Source organism: Mytilus galloprovincialis, chromosome 1 (genome assembly GCF_965363235.1).
Source record: "Mytilus galloprovincialis chromosome 1, xbMytGall1.hap1.1, whole genome shotgun sequence".
NCBI classification, from domain to species: domain Eukaryota; kingdom Metazoa; phylum Mollusca; class Bivalvia; order Mytilida; family Mytilidae; genus Mytilus; species Mytilus galloprovincialis.
The window spans coordinates 34,215,631-34,233,344 of record NC_134838.1 but is presented as its reverse complement, the minus strand read 5'-3'; the positions used below and the strand labels follow the sequence as shown (position 1 = coordinate 34,233,344).

Below are 17,714 nucleotides of genomic sequence, written 5' to 3'. Positions count from 1 at the left end.
AGCGGTTTGAAATGTTTAAAAAAAAAAAATGGAAAAATTTTGATGTGGAAAAAAAACCCAAGTATACTTTAGTTGAATTCATAAAGAAAGTTTCTGTACAACAAAATATACCCTACTACCATATAGGTGTATCAGGAAAAAGAATTACTGAAGATCACTAGTTGAAAAAACATTTAAAATAAGAATTCTTGACTGGGACATGCATATGACATGTGGCAGGATTAAAAAATATTTTAATATTGGAAAAAGTAAAAACACAAAAATACTGAACTCCGAGGAAAATTCAAAAAGGAAAATCAAAAATCAAAAGGCAAAATCAAAAAGTCCAAACACATCAAACGAATAAGTTTTACATTAAATACTGTAAAATCAACAGAATTTAATATGTGCAATCCAACAACCAACAATAGGTGCCAGTAATTTGAACTTTTGTAATTCATGTTTAGGTCCAAAATCGAAATATCAGTTTCATTCATTTGATGGATAAGTACATTTTCTTTACCCGTTAGAACATGTATTATTTTGTGAATTTACAACTTATTGGTTACAAGGACATGCAATAACTGAAGTTTCAATTCTATGACATTTAATGACACTTTCAGTTTCTTATTTTTTTTATCAAATAAATATATTATACAGGTTGTCTTTTTTACATCATATAAATATTTTAAAAAATCAAATTGTATTGAAATTTATTTTTATTTTAGGGAAATACTGCTCTTCACTATGCAGTATCACATTGTAATTTCGAGGTTGTCAGTCTTCTCCTCGACACTGGTATTGTAGATCTGAACAAGCAGAACAAAGCAGGGTATACATCTACAATGTTAGCTACTCTAGCCTACACACAGACTGACAGACAAAGAGAAGTGGTACAAAGACTGTTTTCTATGACGGATACTAATGCTAAAGCATCCAAGGTATTTATTCTAATGTCAAATAATCAACCCTTTATTTGTTAACATGTATAAATGTATAAGTGAAATTTCATAACACAATTTTACTTTTCGAATGCAATTTAAATGCAACAATTTATTTATTTACTTAATGGGAGATAATTCAAGTGGTTTAAAAATTAGAGTGATGAAATTAGTACATCATCTTTAAAAAGTAATGTTGTTATAACTTAAGGTATTTACTGTACTAAGATAACAAACAAAATATTATTCAAAAGAAGTTGAATGTATTAGATACTGTGTTTTTCCTTTTATGATAGAATGTATTTCTTGTGTGAGGTAATTAATGACAATAATAAGTTCGGTATTAGCCGAAAAAAACCATGAATGTGCATGGCATCAGCTTATAGCTTATACTTGAAATAATTGACAATTTGGGAGATTTTGAATGCAGAGTAGATACAAATTTATGTTTGGATAGAATCATTTAATGTTACAGATTGTGCACTTCAAATAAAATTGCACTAATAGAACATCATAGTTGATATTTTTGTAGTTGTTGTGTAAAGTTTTATAGTCTGTATGACAAAATCAAAGATAACAGTAAAGATTCTGTTATTTAGATATTCTGTATTGTACACATTCACTGGTCAGTTGAAACTTTAGACATTTTGTGCACACAATTTTAGGGGCCAAAGCCACCATCAGATGTAACTCCAATTTTGCTCTCGGATGCTGCATCTGGGAGTTACAGACAGGAGAGTATAACACCAGGATTTCGCTCATCCTCTGGATCAGTCTACATTCCTCCAAGGACTGCTGCTAAACGCTCTACCTATCACGAGTTTTTTCGCATATAAACATATTAAATATTAGATAGAGGTATTGCATAGCAGTTATTTATAGAAATTCCTAACTAATGTTTCAGTCTTAGTATCCATAACCTACATTGATGTGAAACTTTAGTTAGGAGTCAATGTCACACAACCTATAGATTTGTAGCACACCTATTTTATACAGCATGTATCACAATACAGGTACTCTACATGTAGTATTATGCATGGACATTTTCATACAAGTGTATACATTCATATTTACAATTTGCATCTACATATGTGGAAATTTCATCCTTCTTTTTGGTTCTGATTTGTCACTTATTTTCCAGAAATGAAAATAAAAAATTGATCTGGACTATCTGAAATCTTGAAGATTCTTTTTGTTTTAAACATCAGAATCCAAAAAGAAGGATCTTTTATTTAAATGGGGATTGTATCATCTCATATTTTTACTAATTCTATATATTAGGATGGTCAAACTGCCCTGATGTTAGCGGTCAGTCAAGGTCGTACAGAGATGGTTAATATGCTGATAGATAGTGGTGCTGATATAAACGTACAAGATGACGAAGGATCAACAGCTCTAATGTGTGCATGTGAACACGGCCATACTGATATTGTTAAAATTCTCCTAGCTCATCCTGACTGTGATTCAACCCTTTCAGACAATGTAAGGATATTGTTCTTGCTTTTTGTCCTTTAATTTTAAATGTTGTATGGTATTTCTGTCCTTGTAAAATACTACATGTATTTTTAGTTTTAAAAATACCGGTACTTGAATTTCTTTTTGTTTAAGTTATTTATCAGTGGTTTTCTGTATGATGCATTAGTTTACATTTTATTGGTGTAATGTTCTTCGTAATGTTTCTTAATCTAAAATCTTTAAAAAATTCTTAAATTATTTAAATGTTGTGTAAATTTAGTTTTTAATTGTTTATTTCAGTTCTTTCTTTCTCTCAAAACTCATTTAAGTTATCGTGTGCATCTTGTGACCTATGACCTCTAACCTTTGTGCATGTTTGTTGTTATATATTTAATGCATGGATATTGTAGGATGGATGTACAGCCTTGTCTATAGCCATGGAGGCTGGCCATAAAGATATAGGAGTTATATTATATGCTCATGTTAATTTTAAAAGTCAGTCCTCTCCTGTAAGTGTGCTGTAGATCAGTTAAAATAAATAGTGAGATCTAACACAGTGTTGTTCCTCTGTATGAGAGGAAATAGCTGCAGAATTTGTCCTTTCTTACATTAAATTGTGCACTTTTCTTTGAAAACATTTTTAAGGACACATGACAAAAACTGCATTGTAAGTAGACTATCAGAAAAAAATATTTTCCAAATATCAAAATTCTAGTCAAAATTCTGAAGATTAATGTCACTGATAAAAAGATGCATTGTATTGAAATTGAAGTTTTTTTGAATATTCTTTTCTTAATTCATATTTTGAATGTAAAATATTTAAAGAAAGTTTTGCAACACTTCCATTGGGATTAATGGGGGTCTGGCCCTGGTCAAACTTTGAGGCCTGTTTCATTGTAGAATTGATTAAAGAAGAAAACTAAAAAATAGATGTGATAACAAATTAGAATACAGTGGGTAAATAAAGTGCCCCTTTCAATTTTTTTTTCAAACAGGGAAATGTTTCATATGTAATCAATTATACCATCAGATCGATTTTGTGCATTGTATGCATTTTTGAACAAGACCATGTGCATGAAGTGGTTAGAATTGTTAGTTTGAATTTTGCCCCTTCCTTTCAAGTTTGCAAACAGTGTAGCTGCCTAAAATTAGACCAACATAACTGTAGCATTTATCAATACACAAATGGTAAAAGATTAAGAAAAAAGACAATCTTTTAAATTAGAAAAATCATGATTTTTTTTTGTAAATACTTTTTGTTGCTTAACTTTTTTTAATAGTAATTTTTTAATGAAAGTTGAGCCTTCTTATTGAAGTTGCAGTCAAATTTTATATATGAGAAATAAATATTATAGTCTTAATTATGAATAATATGCAGTTTCCAAGAAAAAAACCAACATGTATGATATTTACAATTGCTTAGATCTCACTATTTATAAATATCTATTGCTTTATTAACTCAATTTTGTGTTAATATTGTTGTTTTATTTTTACACACTTTTATTTAAAGTTTTCCATCTTTATTACTTAAAAGGCTTTGCCATAAACTGGTGTTTGTCGTAAGAAACTTTTTTTCATAATTCCTTCAAATGAAGTAAAAATGTAGCAGTAAACTAGGAGTTATGAATTTTAGAATTTTACTAGCATATTTTGAATTTTAAAAGAATTTATTGCTAACCAATAGAAACTTTTCAACAGATTCATCTAATGGTCGATTTATTTAGATTTTTGTCATTTTTTTGTCCCATTCAATGTATACAATAGCTTATCTTTGTGTAGTTTATTGACTTGGACCTTTATAATAAATAAGAAACCATCACATTGATAAATTTACCTTTACCAGTAAAATATTAATTGCTTGTTCTCAGTTCTTCCGTTGTGGAATTCAACTTTAATATTACATTTAGAATTTTCCTTGCCTGTATGTTGTTCAGCATGCCAAAAAACAGTATCTAAAAATATGTAAATTCTATCTTTGCAAACAATTTTAATGTTATTCTTAATCAATGAGTGTTTGAAATGAAAAAATAGACAGCTTATAAAAAGTAACACTTAATATCTAAGTCAATTTTTCAATATTGTTGTTATAATTGGTCTTTTGTTCAATACGTTTATGATGAAATGCTAGACAACTCAATTCATTATTGTTTCTGATTTAACTTATAGGCAATAGTTAAAAAAAGAAGAACTTCTGGAAACACTTCACCATTACCAAGGTATATATGTTATAATATAAAATTGTGTATGCACTATGTTTATGTAAGATTTCATTTACCGTACATTTTATGTTAATAATTGATCTTCATATTGAAAATATAAAGTCTAGGGTGATTTTTAGTTTGTTAACAGAAAACAGGTTTGATGGATGGTGAAAATCAAAATATGAACTTTAGGCTTCGGTAGTACCTCACTTGTACATAGAAGTACTGGGCCCTCCTCTCCTTACATTCAGTATTATTAACGCTCTGATATATACAATTGTTTCCAGATTTTTATTTAACTTACATCAGAGGTTTATATCAGCAGCGTCTTGGAAAAATTTGTAAATCAGTGCCTATCAAAAAAATTGGAAGTATAAGAAATATATTAAAAATTGCATTGTTTTAGAGGGCTTGCAAGCCTACATTTCTTTAAGATAGATATAAAAAGTTTTCCACACTTGTACAGATAAAATATGTGCATCATGGGTACATTGGAATTCTATTCTTTATTATCTTAATTACAATCTCTAGCAGTAGCACACACAGAAAATATGCTGACTACTACACCTAATGTTTTTTTAAAAGTATGTTTATAATGTTTGATTAAAAGAATGTTTATAACTATGCAGTATGGGGTTTGCTCATTGTTGAAGGCCATATTCTTACCTATAATCGGTGTGTCATTTAGTCTATTGTGAAGAGTGGACAATCATACCACATCTTCTTTTTATATTTCAATGATTTGATTTTTATCTTTTCAGTCCAACGATAAGATAGCATGTTTTACAATAATGTCCAGATAAAGCAGACTGTGGTGGTAATCTGACACCAAGATGGTTGATCCCTCAATGGTACTTAAGCAGAGCTTGCCAGGCGTGTTGTCCAGTATTGATGCATTTGTAACCAGTCAGGCATTTCCAGACATTGACTTTGTGGAAACGATCATGTTATACATTTTATACACAAATTTTATATTAGCTATTGGTCTGAAAGGAACCATTAATTATAACTTTGTATAAGCATGTTATTTAAATGTTTACCCTTTACATTCCAAATGTTGACCTGATTTTACGTCCTACATCATATTGGCATACTAATATGTGTTTTTATATTGGTATCACGTCGTCGTCAGCGTCGTCCGAAGACGGATGGTTTCCGGATAATAACTTTAGTATTAGTAAATAGAAATCAATAAAATTCTAACACAATGTTTTTAACCACAAAAGGAAGGTTGGGATTGATTTTGGGGGTTATGGTCACAACTGTTTAGAAATTAGGGGCCCAAAGGTGCCCACGACAAGTATTTATCTAGTTTCAGGACAATAAGTTGTGTATAAGTATTTCAATTGCTCTGATATTGTACCACAATGTTCATATCATAAAGTAGAAGGTTGGGATTTATTTTAAGGGTTATTGGACAAACAGTCTAGGAATGAAGGGCCAAAAAGGGGCCAAAAACAAGCATTTTTGTAGTTCCAGGACAATAACTTATGTATAACTGTATGGATCTCTCTGACATTGTACAACAAGGTTCCATATAACGAAGGAAAGGCTTTGATTTAGTTTGTGGTTAATATCCTTGAACATTTAGAAATAAGGGGCCAAAAAAAGGCCCAAAAGAAGAATGTTTCCAGTTTACAGGCAATAGCTTGGGTTTAAGTGTATGGATCTCTCTGAAATTATACTACAAGGTTTATTACTACAAAGGAAAGGCTGGAATTCAGTTTTAGGGTTCTTGCTCCAAGAGGGGTGGTTAATAAGTGAGGGATCAAAAAGGGGTCCAAATAAGCATTTTTGTAGTTTTCAGTCAATAACTAGTGTTTAAGTGTATAAATCTCCATGAAATTATACTACAAGTTTCCATACTACAAAGGGGTGGTTATTGGGGGTTATGGCTCAAATCATTAAGCAATTAGGGGCAAAAAAAGGGGGAAAACAAGGGTTTTTCTGGTTAAAGGACAATTGAGACAATTTAAAAGCAGTGTAAGGGAGGTAATGCAATTAAAATTTAACGAATACTGTTATATATATATATATATATGTTTGATTACTTGATTACCTCCCTTACACTGCTTTTTTTTCAAAAGTTTCAAGAAGAAATCCTCAATTGTACAGTTTTGTGCAATAGATTTGTTAGATCTTTGACCACATTTATTTTGTGACAAAAACCTATATTATGTCAACAATTTGATCACAATCCAAATTCAGACAGTATCAAGCTTGAATATTGTGACCAAATTTACCCAAACTGCTCAGGTTTTGACCATGTGGTCGTATAAAGCTACACTCTGTGGAGCACCTGGTTATAAATAGATACAAAGTTATTTTAAAGGCTCCTGTACGAAAGTTATTGATTGAGTCAACATTGAATTTTTGTCATAATCATATTTTTGGAAAAGTAATGCAAAGTTTGCAAATTTTGTTCAAAGTAATTTTCCAAAACAAATGTCCTTCTACCTCACATTTTCTTTGACCTGTCATTACCTACCCATAATACTCAGAAATACTAACTTTGATGTATGTACTGTGTTTCTTCAACTGCCTTAACTGGCCTATAATGTCCAAGGCCATAGTGTAATAGATGTGGCCTTTCCTTATAAATTCCTTCTCTAAAATTTCTTCAATATTTGTCTTTTAGTACCAGCCTGAATATTTTTAAATAGCATCTGAAGTTAGCAACATATTTTTTAAACTTAGAGCACTGACAAATGTAATTTTAAAGGTTGTTCTTTTAAAAATGATTTATTTAGATGATGAAAATAGAATTTATCATTGTATTACAATTATTGTAATGTTGTTATTAAGTGTTGTTATAAGTGCTACAGATCTCATCCAAAGTGTTGTGTGAAGTGTTGTATTTCATGTTTTAACTTATTTGTTTCACATTCCAATATTAATTTGTTATTATAAGTTTTCTATGATGTTTGTTGAATAAACAACATTTAGTTATAAATAAAACTTAAAACTTTTTAAAATATGCTACATTTTGTTAATGTCTAAGATTAAAGGGAAGTAATAAGTAATTTCTTAGATGAAAGGGAAGTAATGTCTATAAAGATTAAAGGGAAGTAATGTCTTAGATTAAAGGGAAGTAAATACCAGAATTCCAAGTAACCATCACAAGACTACTGTCTTATACATGTATTTTTATAATGTCCAGGCTTTTTATATTTGTATCAGCTGTTGTAATAGCCCATACTTATAGAGTGAATACTTGGTTTTAATGTCTGTCAACAATTATTTATACCACCAACTTGAAATCTATATGGTTGATAAGAATGATTGCATTGTGCCATATTTTATTTTTTTTAATCTGCAAAGGGCACCTGCTTTGTTAATACTGAACTCATTTTTAGTAAAGACTATATTGATATATTGATATTATGCATACAAAAATATGTCTTATATAGTGGTCCCGATCTTAAGCTTTTTTTTTATTTAAATAGCTTGGTCAGAGGCAACAGTATAAATATGTAATGTTTTAATTTACAACATTTATAAAATAATACAAAATGATTATGTATTTAAGCCATCAGTTAGGTTGTTTGGGATTCATATTTTGTACATATTTTATAATTAAACTATTATACTTCTGTAATCTTTGAAGTCATCCATATTTTCTTTAATACCATGTCATGGTGACAAAATTAAAAACAAATCAAGGTTGTACAAGAAGGAATGATTTAATGCCTAGTCAGTCTTGAATCAGATAAGATATTACTGCTTGGCAAAAAGAAAATTTATAGTTTGGGTAAAACAAATTTATTCATGTATTTGCTTTTTTCACGTACATAATTGATTATATAATTGAAAAATGAACAGTCAAACAGTTAGATTTATTCAAATTATGAATGTTGTTATATAAAATGGTTGACATGCTTTTAAGGAGTAATTTATAAAATTTGAAAATTGAAATTTTATGGCATTCAGTGTTTTAAAAGATAATATATAAACATGCATTAAGTTTTGGTGTGAAATCATAATTCTTGATGTTTTGGAAAACATTCATTTTCTTGAAAGATTTATTTTCATTTAGATCATTTTAGTAAAACCTCAAATGTGGCATTAAACATGTCAATACTCAAACATAAATTCCTAACCAGTAAGTGTTAAATTATAGATGGTGCTATTTTTAGAATACACAGTTTTATGTTAATTTTTCACTTTTGTGTTTCTTTGGGAAGTAGAGAATTCTTAAATAGACATGTTCAATTTTAGAACAGATTTTATTATTTTTACGCGAAATGATAACTATCAAATTGGGTTGGATAATGTGCGACCAGCTTGTATGAGAGACTTGATTTCCCCCCCTATTTTTTCTACAATACTTCAGTCTTTTCCAATGTGAACTGTACTATGTTTAAATTGGAAATAAAGTTGTGCAAATAGTTATCATATAAAAAAGAGAAAATATGAAATTGTTTAATTTTATAAAGTGAAATATTAGCATATTACGGTGTATATTATAGGAGGTTATGATTCAGTAGGCTGTTGTTTGTGTATTCTGTAGATCTGATACAATGAATGTAAATACATTTAATATTTATGTAGTGCCTCATTGCACTCTCTGATAGTTTTACAATAAATTTGTTTTTGTTATAACATATCAAAACCATTAATAAAATAAATGACTGTAAAAGATATTGTTGTTTTTTGTCTTGACATTTGTCTTCATTGTGTAAATGTCATGAAAGGTGATGTGGAATGTACAGGTATTGCCTTTTTGTTGCTTCAGCGTCAATCAACAAGTTTTTTTGAAATTCATCTTGGATCACATAGAGTAGGAATAAAAGGAGATGCAGTAAAATGTCAATGAGAGCAACACAGTGATACAATATAAAACTAAGGAGATTTGGTATGATTGTCAATGAGTCAACTATGCACCAAAAATTAAATGACATGAATGTAAGCAATTCCAAGTCACCATACAATATTCAGTTACTTGCATGATATTGTAAACTCATCTTTGTTTATTCTTCTTGAAGGAGTATATACCCTTCGAAATAAACGCATACTGTTAACTGATATATTGTAAGTTTTTACATCATAAGTGATGAAATGGCAATAAAGGAGAAGGTTTTTTAAATTGGGGCAAAAAATTACAAATGTAACATAGAAATACTTGTGATAATACAACTAAGACAAAAATATTTTTTCTGGCACTTTCTTTTACTATTTATGGAGCAATGACCCCTTAAATTGGCATAATTTGTATAAAAGGTCAATTTTGGTATTTTTTGTCCATAATTTTAATTGTTTTTGGCATAATTAACCTTGGCCTCCATCTACGATCCAAAAAGTTTTTATATTGATGAAATCTATATCAAAATTGGAATCTTTTGGTTACAACACATTCTGGATCGTAGGTGGCGGCCAAGGTGTTTCAAAAGCTTTTAGGTTTGAAAAATGCAAAATCATCATATTTTGACAAAATGTCCAAAATGGGCTTACTTTGGCGAATATCTTGTAGTCTTATGAAAAGAACTGATATATTTAGCATTTATACTTTTGAAATGGACCCATTTACGAACCAAATTGAGACCTTTTTGGTGTTTTATGATAAAGTTGATATTTTAGGCCATTTTGTGCCATTAGTGAACCTTGTCCTTTAAACTAAGGTTGACAAATTGATGAAGAAATGTGTAATCCAGTATTTGTTGCTTTTACCCAGCAAATCTTAGAACTGGCTAGGTAAATAATTTTCAAAATAGGAACACAAATTGTGCAACGAGCCAGGAACAACTAAAGGATTAGGAAAATTGATTGTATTATACATTGTTATTTATTAGTTACATCTCAACGATTAAGCATCCAGATATCCAAGAAATATGAAATTGGATTTTTTTTGTAAATCATGTGTAACCATTTGCTTTGGAACTACTAAATATAAAGTTGTTTGTAAGTATGGAATAGTAATATAAAAATAGGGAGTGGTTCAGAGTTGATACTAACCACAAACAAGGTATGAGAAGCATACTAGTGTTACGTTAGTTGTCATCCTGTTAGTAGCTGTTCTGAGTAGAATTTTTATCATGCAGTTTACTAGTATGGTTATCTAAATTTTGCAAAGTGGTATGTTTATGCAAAAAATAAAAAAAGCTGGTTTAATCCAATTAAATTTTGTTCCTTTCAAATGTACATTTCAGATATATAGCCCTAGTCTTCAACTTCAGACCATAGGTAAAACATCTCTCTTCCCTACAATGTATATTAATCATAAGATGTTTATTTTTTATGATGTCACTAAACTTTGATGTAAGTTGCAAAATTTTGAGTTTATTGTCATCTTTTGTCAGCACTTCAGTTATAATGTATATCACATAATCTATATCTGGTTTATAGTACTCAAATATTGATATGTAGTCAGTTTGTCATTTTGTTCATGATCTCTTTCTGTTTCTAGATCATTGTAGATCAGGGTAGCTGTCTCAATGACCATGAATTACCTTTTATGCATATTTACTCCAACTTGACTCAATTGTTACTCTCTTCAATCATATATTGTTTTTATTGTGATTAGAGAACGACAGTAAATCCGCTATCATCTTACCTCTACTTATGATATATAACAGTTCTTGGATAAGATCTGTTTCTCAGTTACTTAGTAAAAATGTAATCAGATGAAAGACATTTAAAAATGCTAAAAAAACAATGAATAGCTCCTGTAAAACCTGACCAAGTAAAAACCTTGGCAATTTATAGTCAGTAGACCAGGGATAATGTTGTTTGGAAACAGTCTACATAGAAATTATGTCAAGTGTGAGTACTCTCAGATCAGTTCTTAGTGTCTTTTTGTTCTTGGGATATACAAGTTTCCGACAACGTCCACTCTGTGTTTTTATGCCCCATTTATGGGCATTATGTTTTCTGGTCTGTGCGTCCATTCGTCCTTCCGTCTGTCCCGCTTCGGGTTAAAGTTTTGGGTGGAGGTAGTTTTTTATGAAGTTGAAGTTCAATCAACTTGAAACTTAGTACTCATGTTGCCTATAATATGATCTTTCTAATTTTAATGCCAAATTAGAGTTTTTACCTCAATTTCAGGGTCCACTAAATATAGAAAATGATAGTGCGGATGGGGCATCCGTGTACTTGGGACACATTCTTGTTGTTAGATGTATTTCCATTTGTATCCATCTGATGAGTTAAGCTTTTTTCAACTCATTTTTATATGATGAAATCAAAGAGCAACTTAGAAAAAAAACAAAACATATCCCTTTGAGAATGCAAATATTCATACCCAGTTCTATTTCATCTCAAGCACATTTCTTTTTAGTTACATAGAATATTAAATTGTCCTAATTATGCATGATATTATAATCACCACTTGACATTAAACAAACCAATATCAGTCAATGTATTTCTAAACAAAACAATGCAGCAGACAAAAACAGTAAAAAACAGTAAAAACCATGAAAATTTAATTAGTATTTATTAATCTCCATCCTCATCTGATGAATCTGAATATGGAAGCAATGTTTGTAGAGAGTTATCTCCCATGTTGACAGTTACTTTGTTCTGAATATCCTTTGAACTACATTCTCTAAGTGTCTTAGTTTTCACAAAAGTTAATGGCTGATCTTGTAACTCTAAATTAACAATAGATGTTTCATCTTGGTATATACTCTTGTTATCTATGTATCCAAATGTATTTCTGTACTGTGAATCATTGTTTAAGATAGGTGTTTCTAACGGTAAAAATTGTTGGCTTTCCTGATGATCACATGGAGTTTCATTTAACTCTTTATTTGTTTTGGCACTAACTGAATCTGTTTGACTAGCTGACATTGATGTGCTATCTGGACCTTCATATGATGATAACATGTTTGTGCGTTTTCCAGGCATTTGACAAAATGGCATTTCATGTGATATTGCCATTTGAACAGTCACAGATTCATCCGAATTCAATTTCCTCTTCTGTCCTAAAATTACAGAAGAATGTTGCAGACAAGAAAATATTTGTGATCAAATTAAAAACAATTGGGAATATGTCATGGGACACAGATGATGTCCCTGCATTTAAAGGGACATAACTCAAGAACAATAAAAGTGCATAAAAACAAACTACATGTATATAAATTAGTAAGATAACAATATTTTCAGAATCCTAAAGACTATGCAAAATGCAATTGTTTGTATAAAAATAGCTATTCATTGAATATACATTACTTTGTTTTGGATACTTGTAAGAAATCACATTGTCTTGATGTGTGATTTTACAAATAGAATGCCAAAGACTCTGAGAATTTGTTTGTGTTTTGAAATATAGTTTTCATCAATGCCACTGGATGAAAATGGAATAAAAAAATCAGATTAAAAATAACATAGGTTTAACATACAACCTGTTGTATAGCCTCTCTCTACCCATGGAATTTGCTTTACTTTGGGATCAAGTTTCCTCAACTTCCATACAAATGCTTTGTATTGTCTTTGTAAGTGATCAATTTTCAGATTGAATTCTTTAATTTTTGCTTCAGGGTAACATGGTACTTGTGATTGCTGAAATAATGAAATAATCAATGTATATTTTCGATTTCTTTTAAATTTAACTACATCTGAGTAAAAAATTGGAAAGTCATTTTATTTGACTAATTTAACAATTCTTAATTCATCCAAAAAATAATACTCAGAAAAATAACACATCCTAAAGTTTCTCTCCTTCTCTCCTTCATTTAAATTTGTAATTGTTATATCAAAGGAAGATGTAATGAGAAGGTAATATTTTTATAATGCAGGAATGTGAAACTGAAAGTCGTCAAAACACAGTAATATAAACAAACTATGAAAAAATAAGTTGAAAGCCATTTTTTTTAAATAAAATTTTTAACTTCATTCAAAACCGATGAAACCTTTCTAAGTTAAGTATGTTATTATAAATCGCTTTAGTATGTTACTAAATCAGATTGTTTTTTTTGTCTCTTTCATCAATATTGATAGTTGTTTTTAAATTAAGGGAACAGTAAATATTTGCCATCACCTAGAGCACTTCCATCTAAAAGATCTGCTGTATCAGTGGCGGATCCAGGATTTTTCTTAAGTGGGGGCCCACTGACTGACCTAAGAGGGGGCCCGCTCCAGTCACGCTTCAGTGATTCCCTATATAAGCAACCAAATTTTTTCCCAAAAAGGGGGGGGCCCGGGCCCCCTGGGCCCCCCCCCCCCTAAATCCGCCTCTGTGTATTGCTCCTATAATAATAGAAATAATGCATAAGGACTTGAATTTAAACTGATTTTACTACTGGTTGACATTTACTGCTGATATTTTACCCCTCCCTATCACTTTTTGTAAAATAATCAGCTAAATATGCTAAATATTTTACAGGGAGGGATACAATTTTGGCATACAGGGCCAACCTGTGGTAATATCAGTATAAATTCTAGAACCTATGAATCATTTCTTTAATATACACATACTACACAATAATGTACAAGTTCTTGCATGTTGAAATCTATTTACTAATTACTAATTATTTTCATATGAATATCATAATTACACGTAAAATAAATGTTCATGTGGTTATCTCAAGTAAGATGTTGCGTTATTTTATGTAACTTTTTTGTTCGTTTGGCAACTTAGTGTTGAAAGCTAGTTTTTATAGCTACTTTTGTTTCCTTTACAAATTTTCTTTTTTTCCTGACACATATCTATTGTTAAAGACTGGAAATTGAACTCATTTATTTTGATTGTTATTGGGGTGCTGCGGCACTGCTGCCTCACTAATATAAAATAAAATTTGAAAACTACACATAGAAACAAAACTGAAACTGTGACAAAGTAAAAGAAACTACCTTCAAACAAAAGTCAATATCATCTTTAATACTTGGTATCCAGTATCTGATGTCTTCAGCTGTATTGATTTCATCCTGTTATAAGAAGTAGATTTCCTTTATTGATAAATATACAGATTCTCTTAAAGGAAAAAAAAAAGCAGGAATAGGCATATAATTCCCTTATTCACCTGGAAACATAATACATCATGTTGAACATACTTAATTAAAATTTCATTTTCATAAATTAAGAACAAGAATCCAAAAATTCCTCCTAAGGCACAGTTGACCATGAGTATTCACTCATCCCTGGCTTTCAAATGTTTGTTTGAACATTCCTGATTCATGAACATAAATTTAATTTAAATAACCAGATGCTCCGCAGGGCGTAGCTTTATACGACCGCAGAGGTTGAACCCTGAACGGTTGGGGCAAGTATGGACACAACATTCAAGCTGGATTCAGCTCTAAATTTGGATTGTGATTAAATAGTTGACACAGCATAGGTTTCTGACACAGAATGAATGTCTTCTAATGAACTTAAAATTTTTGTTTTCTCTTAGAGCAATTCACTATGCTGTTGGATATTAATCCTCTCAAAAAAAATGTTTGAAGAAATTTTCTTTTTTATTTATGAAATTTCAAATGAGAAAAATTGAACCCAATTTTTTTTAATCACATCCCCCTTTCCCTTATTCCAAAACTAATCTCAATTAAAATTTCTAATGGAGTTTGCAACAATAACTACTCATTTAAATACATCATAAAATTAAGATGTAAAAAAACTGCTTGTTATCCTTGAATGGTAAAGATTATTTTAATTTATCAGTTGGTAGTAAAAAGTGAATATACATTGTATATTGTATATAACAAAGATTTAAGTTGATTCTGGACAAAGAAAGATAACTCCAATTAAAAAAAATCTTGCTATTGCACAATATTTTGCAATTAGATATTTCTTGCTTACTATTCTGGACAAAGAAAGATAACTCTAATTAAAAAAAAATTTGCTATTTCACAATATTGTGCAATTAGATATTTCTTGCCATTGCGCAATACTGTGCAATTGAAAAGACTTGCTATTGCACAATACTTAATATAATAATTTTAGATCCTGATTTGGACCAACTTGAAAACTGGGCCCATAATAAAAAATCTAAGTACATTTTTGGATTCAGCATATCAAAGAACCCCAAGATTTCAATTTTTGTTAAAATCAGACTAAGTTTAATTTTGGACCCTTTGGACTTTAGTGTAGACCAATTTGAAAACAGGACCAAAAATGAAGAATCTACATACACAGTTAGATTTGGTATATCAAAGAACCCCATTTAATCAATTTTTGATGAAATCAAACAAAGTTTAATTTTGGACCCCGATTTGGACCAACTTGAAAAACTGGGCCAATAATCAAGAATCTAAGTACATTTTTAGATTCAGCATATCAAAGAACCTAACTGTTTCATTTTTTGTCAAAATCAAACTAAGTTTAATTTTGGACCCTTTGGACCTTAATGTAGACCAATTTGAAAACGGGACCAAAAGTTAAGAATCTACATACACAGTCATGACAGTTAGATTCGGCATATCAAAGAACCCCAATTATTCAATTTTGATGAAATCAAACAAAGTTTAATTTTGGACCCTTCGGGCCCCTTATTCTGTTGGGACCAAAACTCCCAAAATCAATACCAACCTTCCTTTTATGGTCATAAACCTTGTGTTTAAATTTCATAGATTTCTATTTACTTATACTAACGTTATGGTGCGAAAACCAAGAAAAATGCTTATTTGGGTCCCTTTTTGGCCCCTAATTCCTAAACTGTTGGGACCTAAACTCCCAAAATCAATACCAACCTTCCTTTTGTAGTCATTAACATTGTGTTTAAATTTCATTGATTTCTATTTACTTAAACTAAAGTTATTGTGCGAAAACCAAGAATAATGCTTATTTGGGCCCTTTTTTGGCCCCTAATTCCTAAACTGTTGAAACCAAAACTCCCAAAATCAATCCCAACCGTTATTTTGTGGTCATAAACCTTGTGTCAAAATTTCATAGATTTCTATTAACTTAAACTAAAGTTATAGTGCGAAAACCAAGAAAATGCTTATTTGGGCCCTTTTTGGCCCCTAATTCCTAAAATGTTGGGACCAAAACTCCCAAAATCAATACCAACCTTCCTTTTGTGGTCATAAACCTTGTGTTAAAATTTCATAGATTTCCATTCACTTTTACTAAAGTTAGAGTGCGAAAACTAAAAGTATTCGGACGACGACGCAGACGACGCCAACGTGATAGCAATATACGACGAAAAATTTTTCAAATTTTGCGGTCGTATAAAAATAGCTTCGAAGACACAGAATTCATCAAGTGTTAATTTTATTTGTTAAACACAATGAATATAACAAAAAAAAAAACAAAAAAACGTTACATACCAGTCTAGGTCTTTTGGGATTTTTCTTCTGCTGTTCTGAAATATAAATTAAATCAAATGAATCAAAGACCCAAATGGCAAGGTGGTGCAGACATTTTACACATATACAGGGCTGCCATTAGTCTCACTCTCACACATTTAGCGTGAGACTCACGCATGTTCATGCTTTTTTGGCAGCATTTTCTTTTGATCTTTTGTTTTTTCTCTTTAATTGATCTTTTCAATTTTGGCCTTTAAATCTCACGCATTTGCTTCATGAAAAGTTGGCAGAACTGCATATATATATAGTTTCTTTAAACAGAAAGAATATCTAAAATGTGTCACTCAGTAATGAATAACCATGGACTTTCTATACTTAGTACAGAAAGTGCCTGGAATAACCAGAAGAATTTTTTATATGTTACCTCAGAGACTACTATGTGTTTTAGTAGTCTCAGATGTTATATATAATAAAAAATTAATAAAAAGATAATTACAGTTTAAATTCATCACTTTTACTAGTACTTTCACTGCTTTCACAGATCTGCAGGAAATGTGACTTGTATACATAAGTATAATATAAAACAATTCATTACTTTTACTGGTACTTTCACTGCATTCACAGATCTTCAGGATCTACTGTGTTACTTACTATAAGAAATATAATCATGATAATAAAGAACAATTTTATATTTTACTATGCCTGGCCCTTTTTATATAACTTGTTAAAAATTGTTATTTGACTGCAACTTAAATTGATATTAAAGTCAGTACCATCTTTTTGTTGCTTCAACAATAACCTATTCAACCTCCCCAGTTGTTTCTCCTCATTTCTGGCCATTCTTGTGTTATTTTCTCTTTTTGGTCAATGATAATTTACTTGCTTTAATTGTTTTCGTATTTTAAAAAGTCATTGCAACTGAAGTGTCTTGATAGCTGTTTACTTCTTTGAATAGATA

At 30.3% G+C, this 17,714-nt stretch overlaps 2 protein-coding genes across 9 annotated transcripts in view; one reads left to right on the top strand and one right to left on the bottom strand.

Annotated features, from left to right (window-relative positions):
• The window catches only part of LOC143072280 (uncharacterized), a 63,452-nt gene extending 54,235 nt beyond the window's left edge, over positions 1–9,217 (top strand). For 6 of the 8 annotated variants that reach the window (XM_076247156.1, XM_076247148.1, XM_076247149.1 and 3 more), the window contains 5 exons: positions 708–920; positions 2,202–2,402; positions 2,786–2,884; positions 4,542–4,591; positions 5,338–9,217. In XM_076247156.1, the coding sequence (XP_076103271.1) occupies positions 708–920; positions 2,202–2,402; positions 2,786–2,884; positions 4,542–4,591; positions 5,338–5,353 (579 nt within the window). In that variant the 3' untranslated portion in view covers positions 5,354–9,217. Of the gene's footprint in view, positions 1–707; positions 921–1,585; positions 1,779–2,201; positions 2,403–2,785; positions 2,885–4,541; positions 4,592–5,337 lie in introns of all 8 variants that reach the window. The other 2 variants (XR_012977135.1, XM_076247188.1) reach the window with 2 other exon arrangements.
• A 2,771-nt stretch (positions 9,218–11,988) lies between these two features.
• On the bottom strand, positions 11,989–17,658 carry LOC143072271 (uncharacterized). The gene is made up of 5 exons (XM_076247139.1): positions 17,530–17,658; positions 16,778–16,812; positions 14,363–14,437; positions 12,916–13,072; positions 11,989–12,495 (listed from the first exon to the last, which is right to left on the bottom strand). The coding sequence occupies exons 1-5, from the start codon at positions 17,594–17,596 to the stop codon at positions 12,008–12,010; spliced, it is 822 nt and encodes a 273-aa protein (XP_076103254.1). The 5' UTR covers positions 17,597–17,658; the 3' UTR covers positions 11,989–12,007.
• Positions 17,659–17,714: the final 56 nt, after the last annotated feature.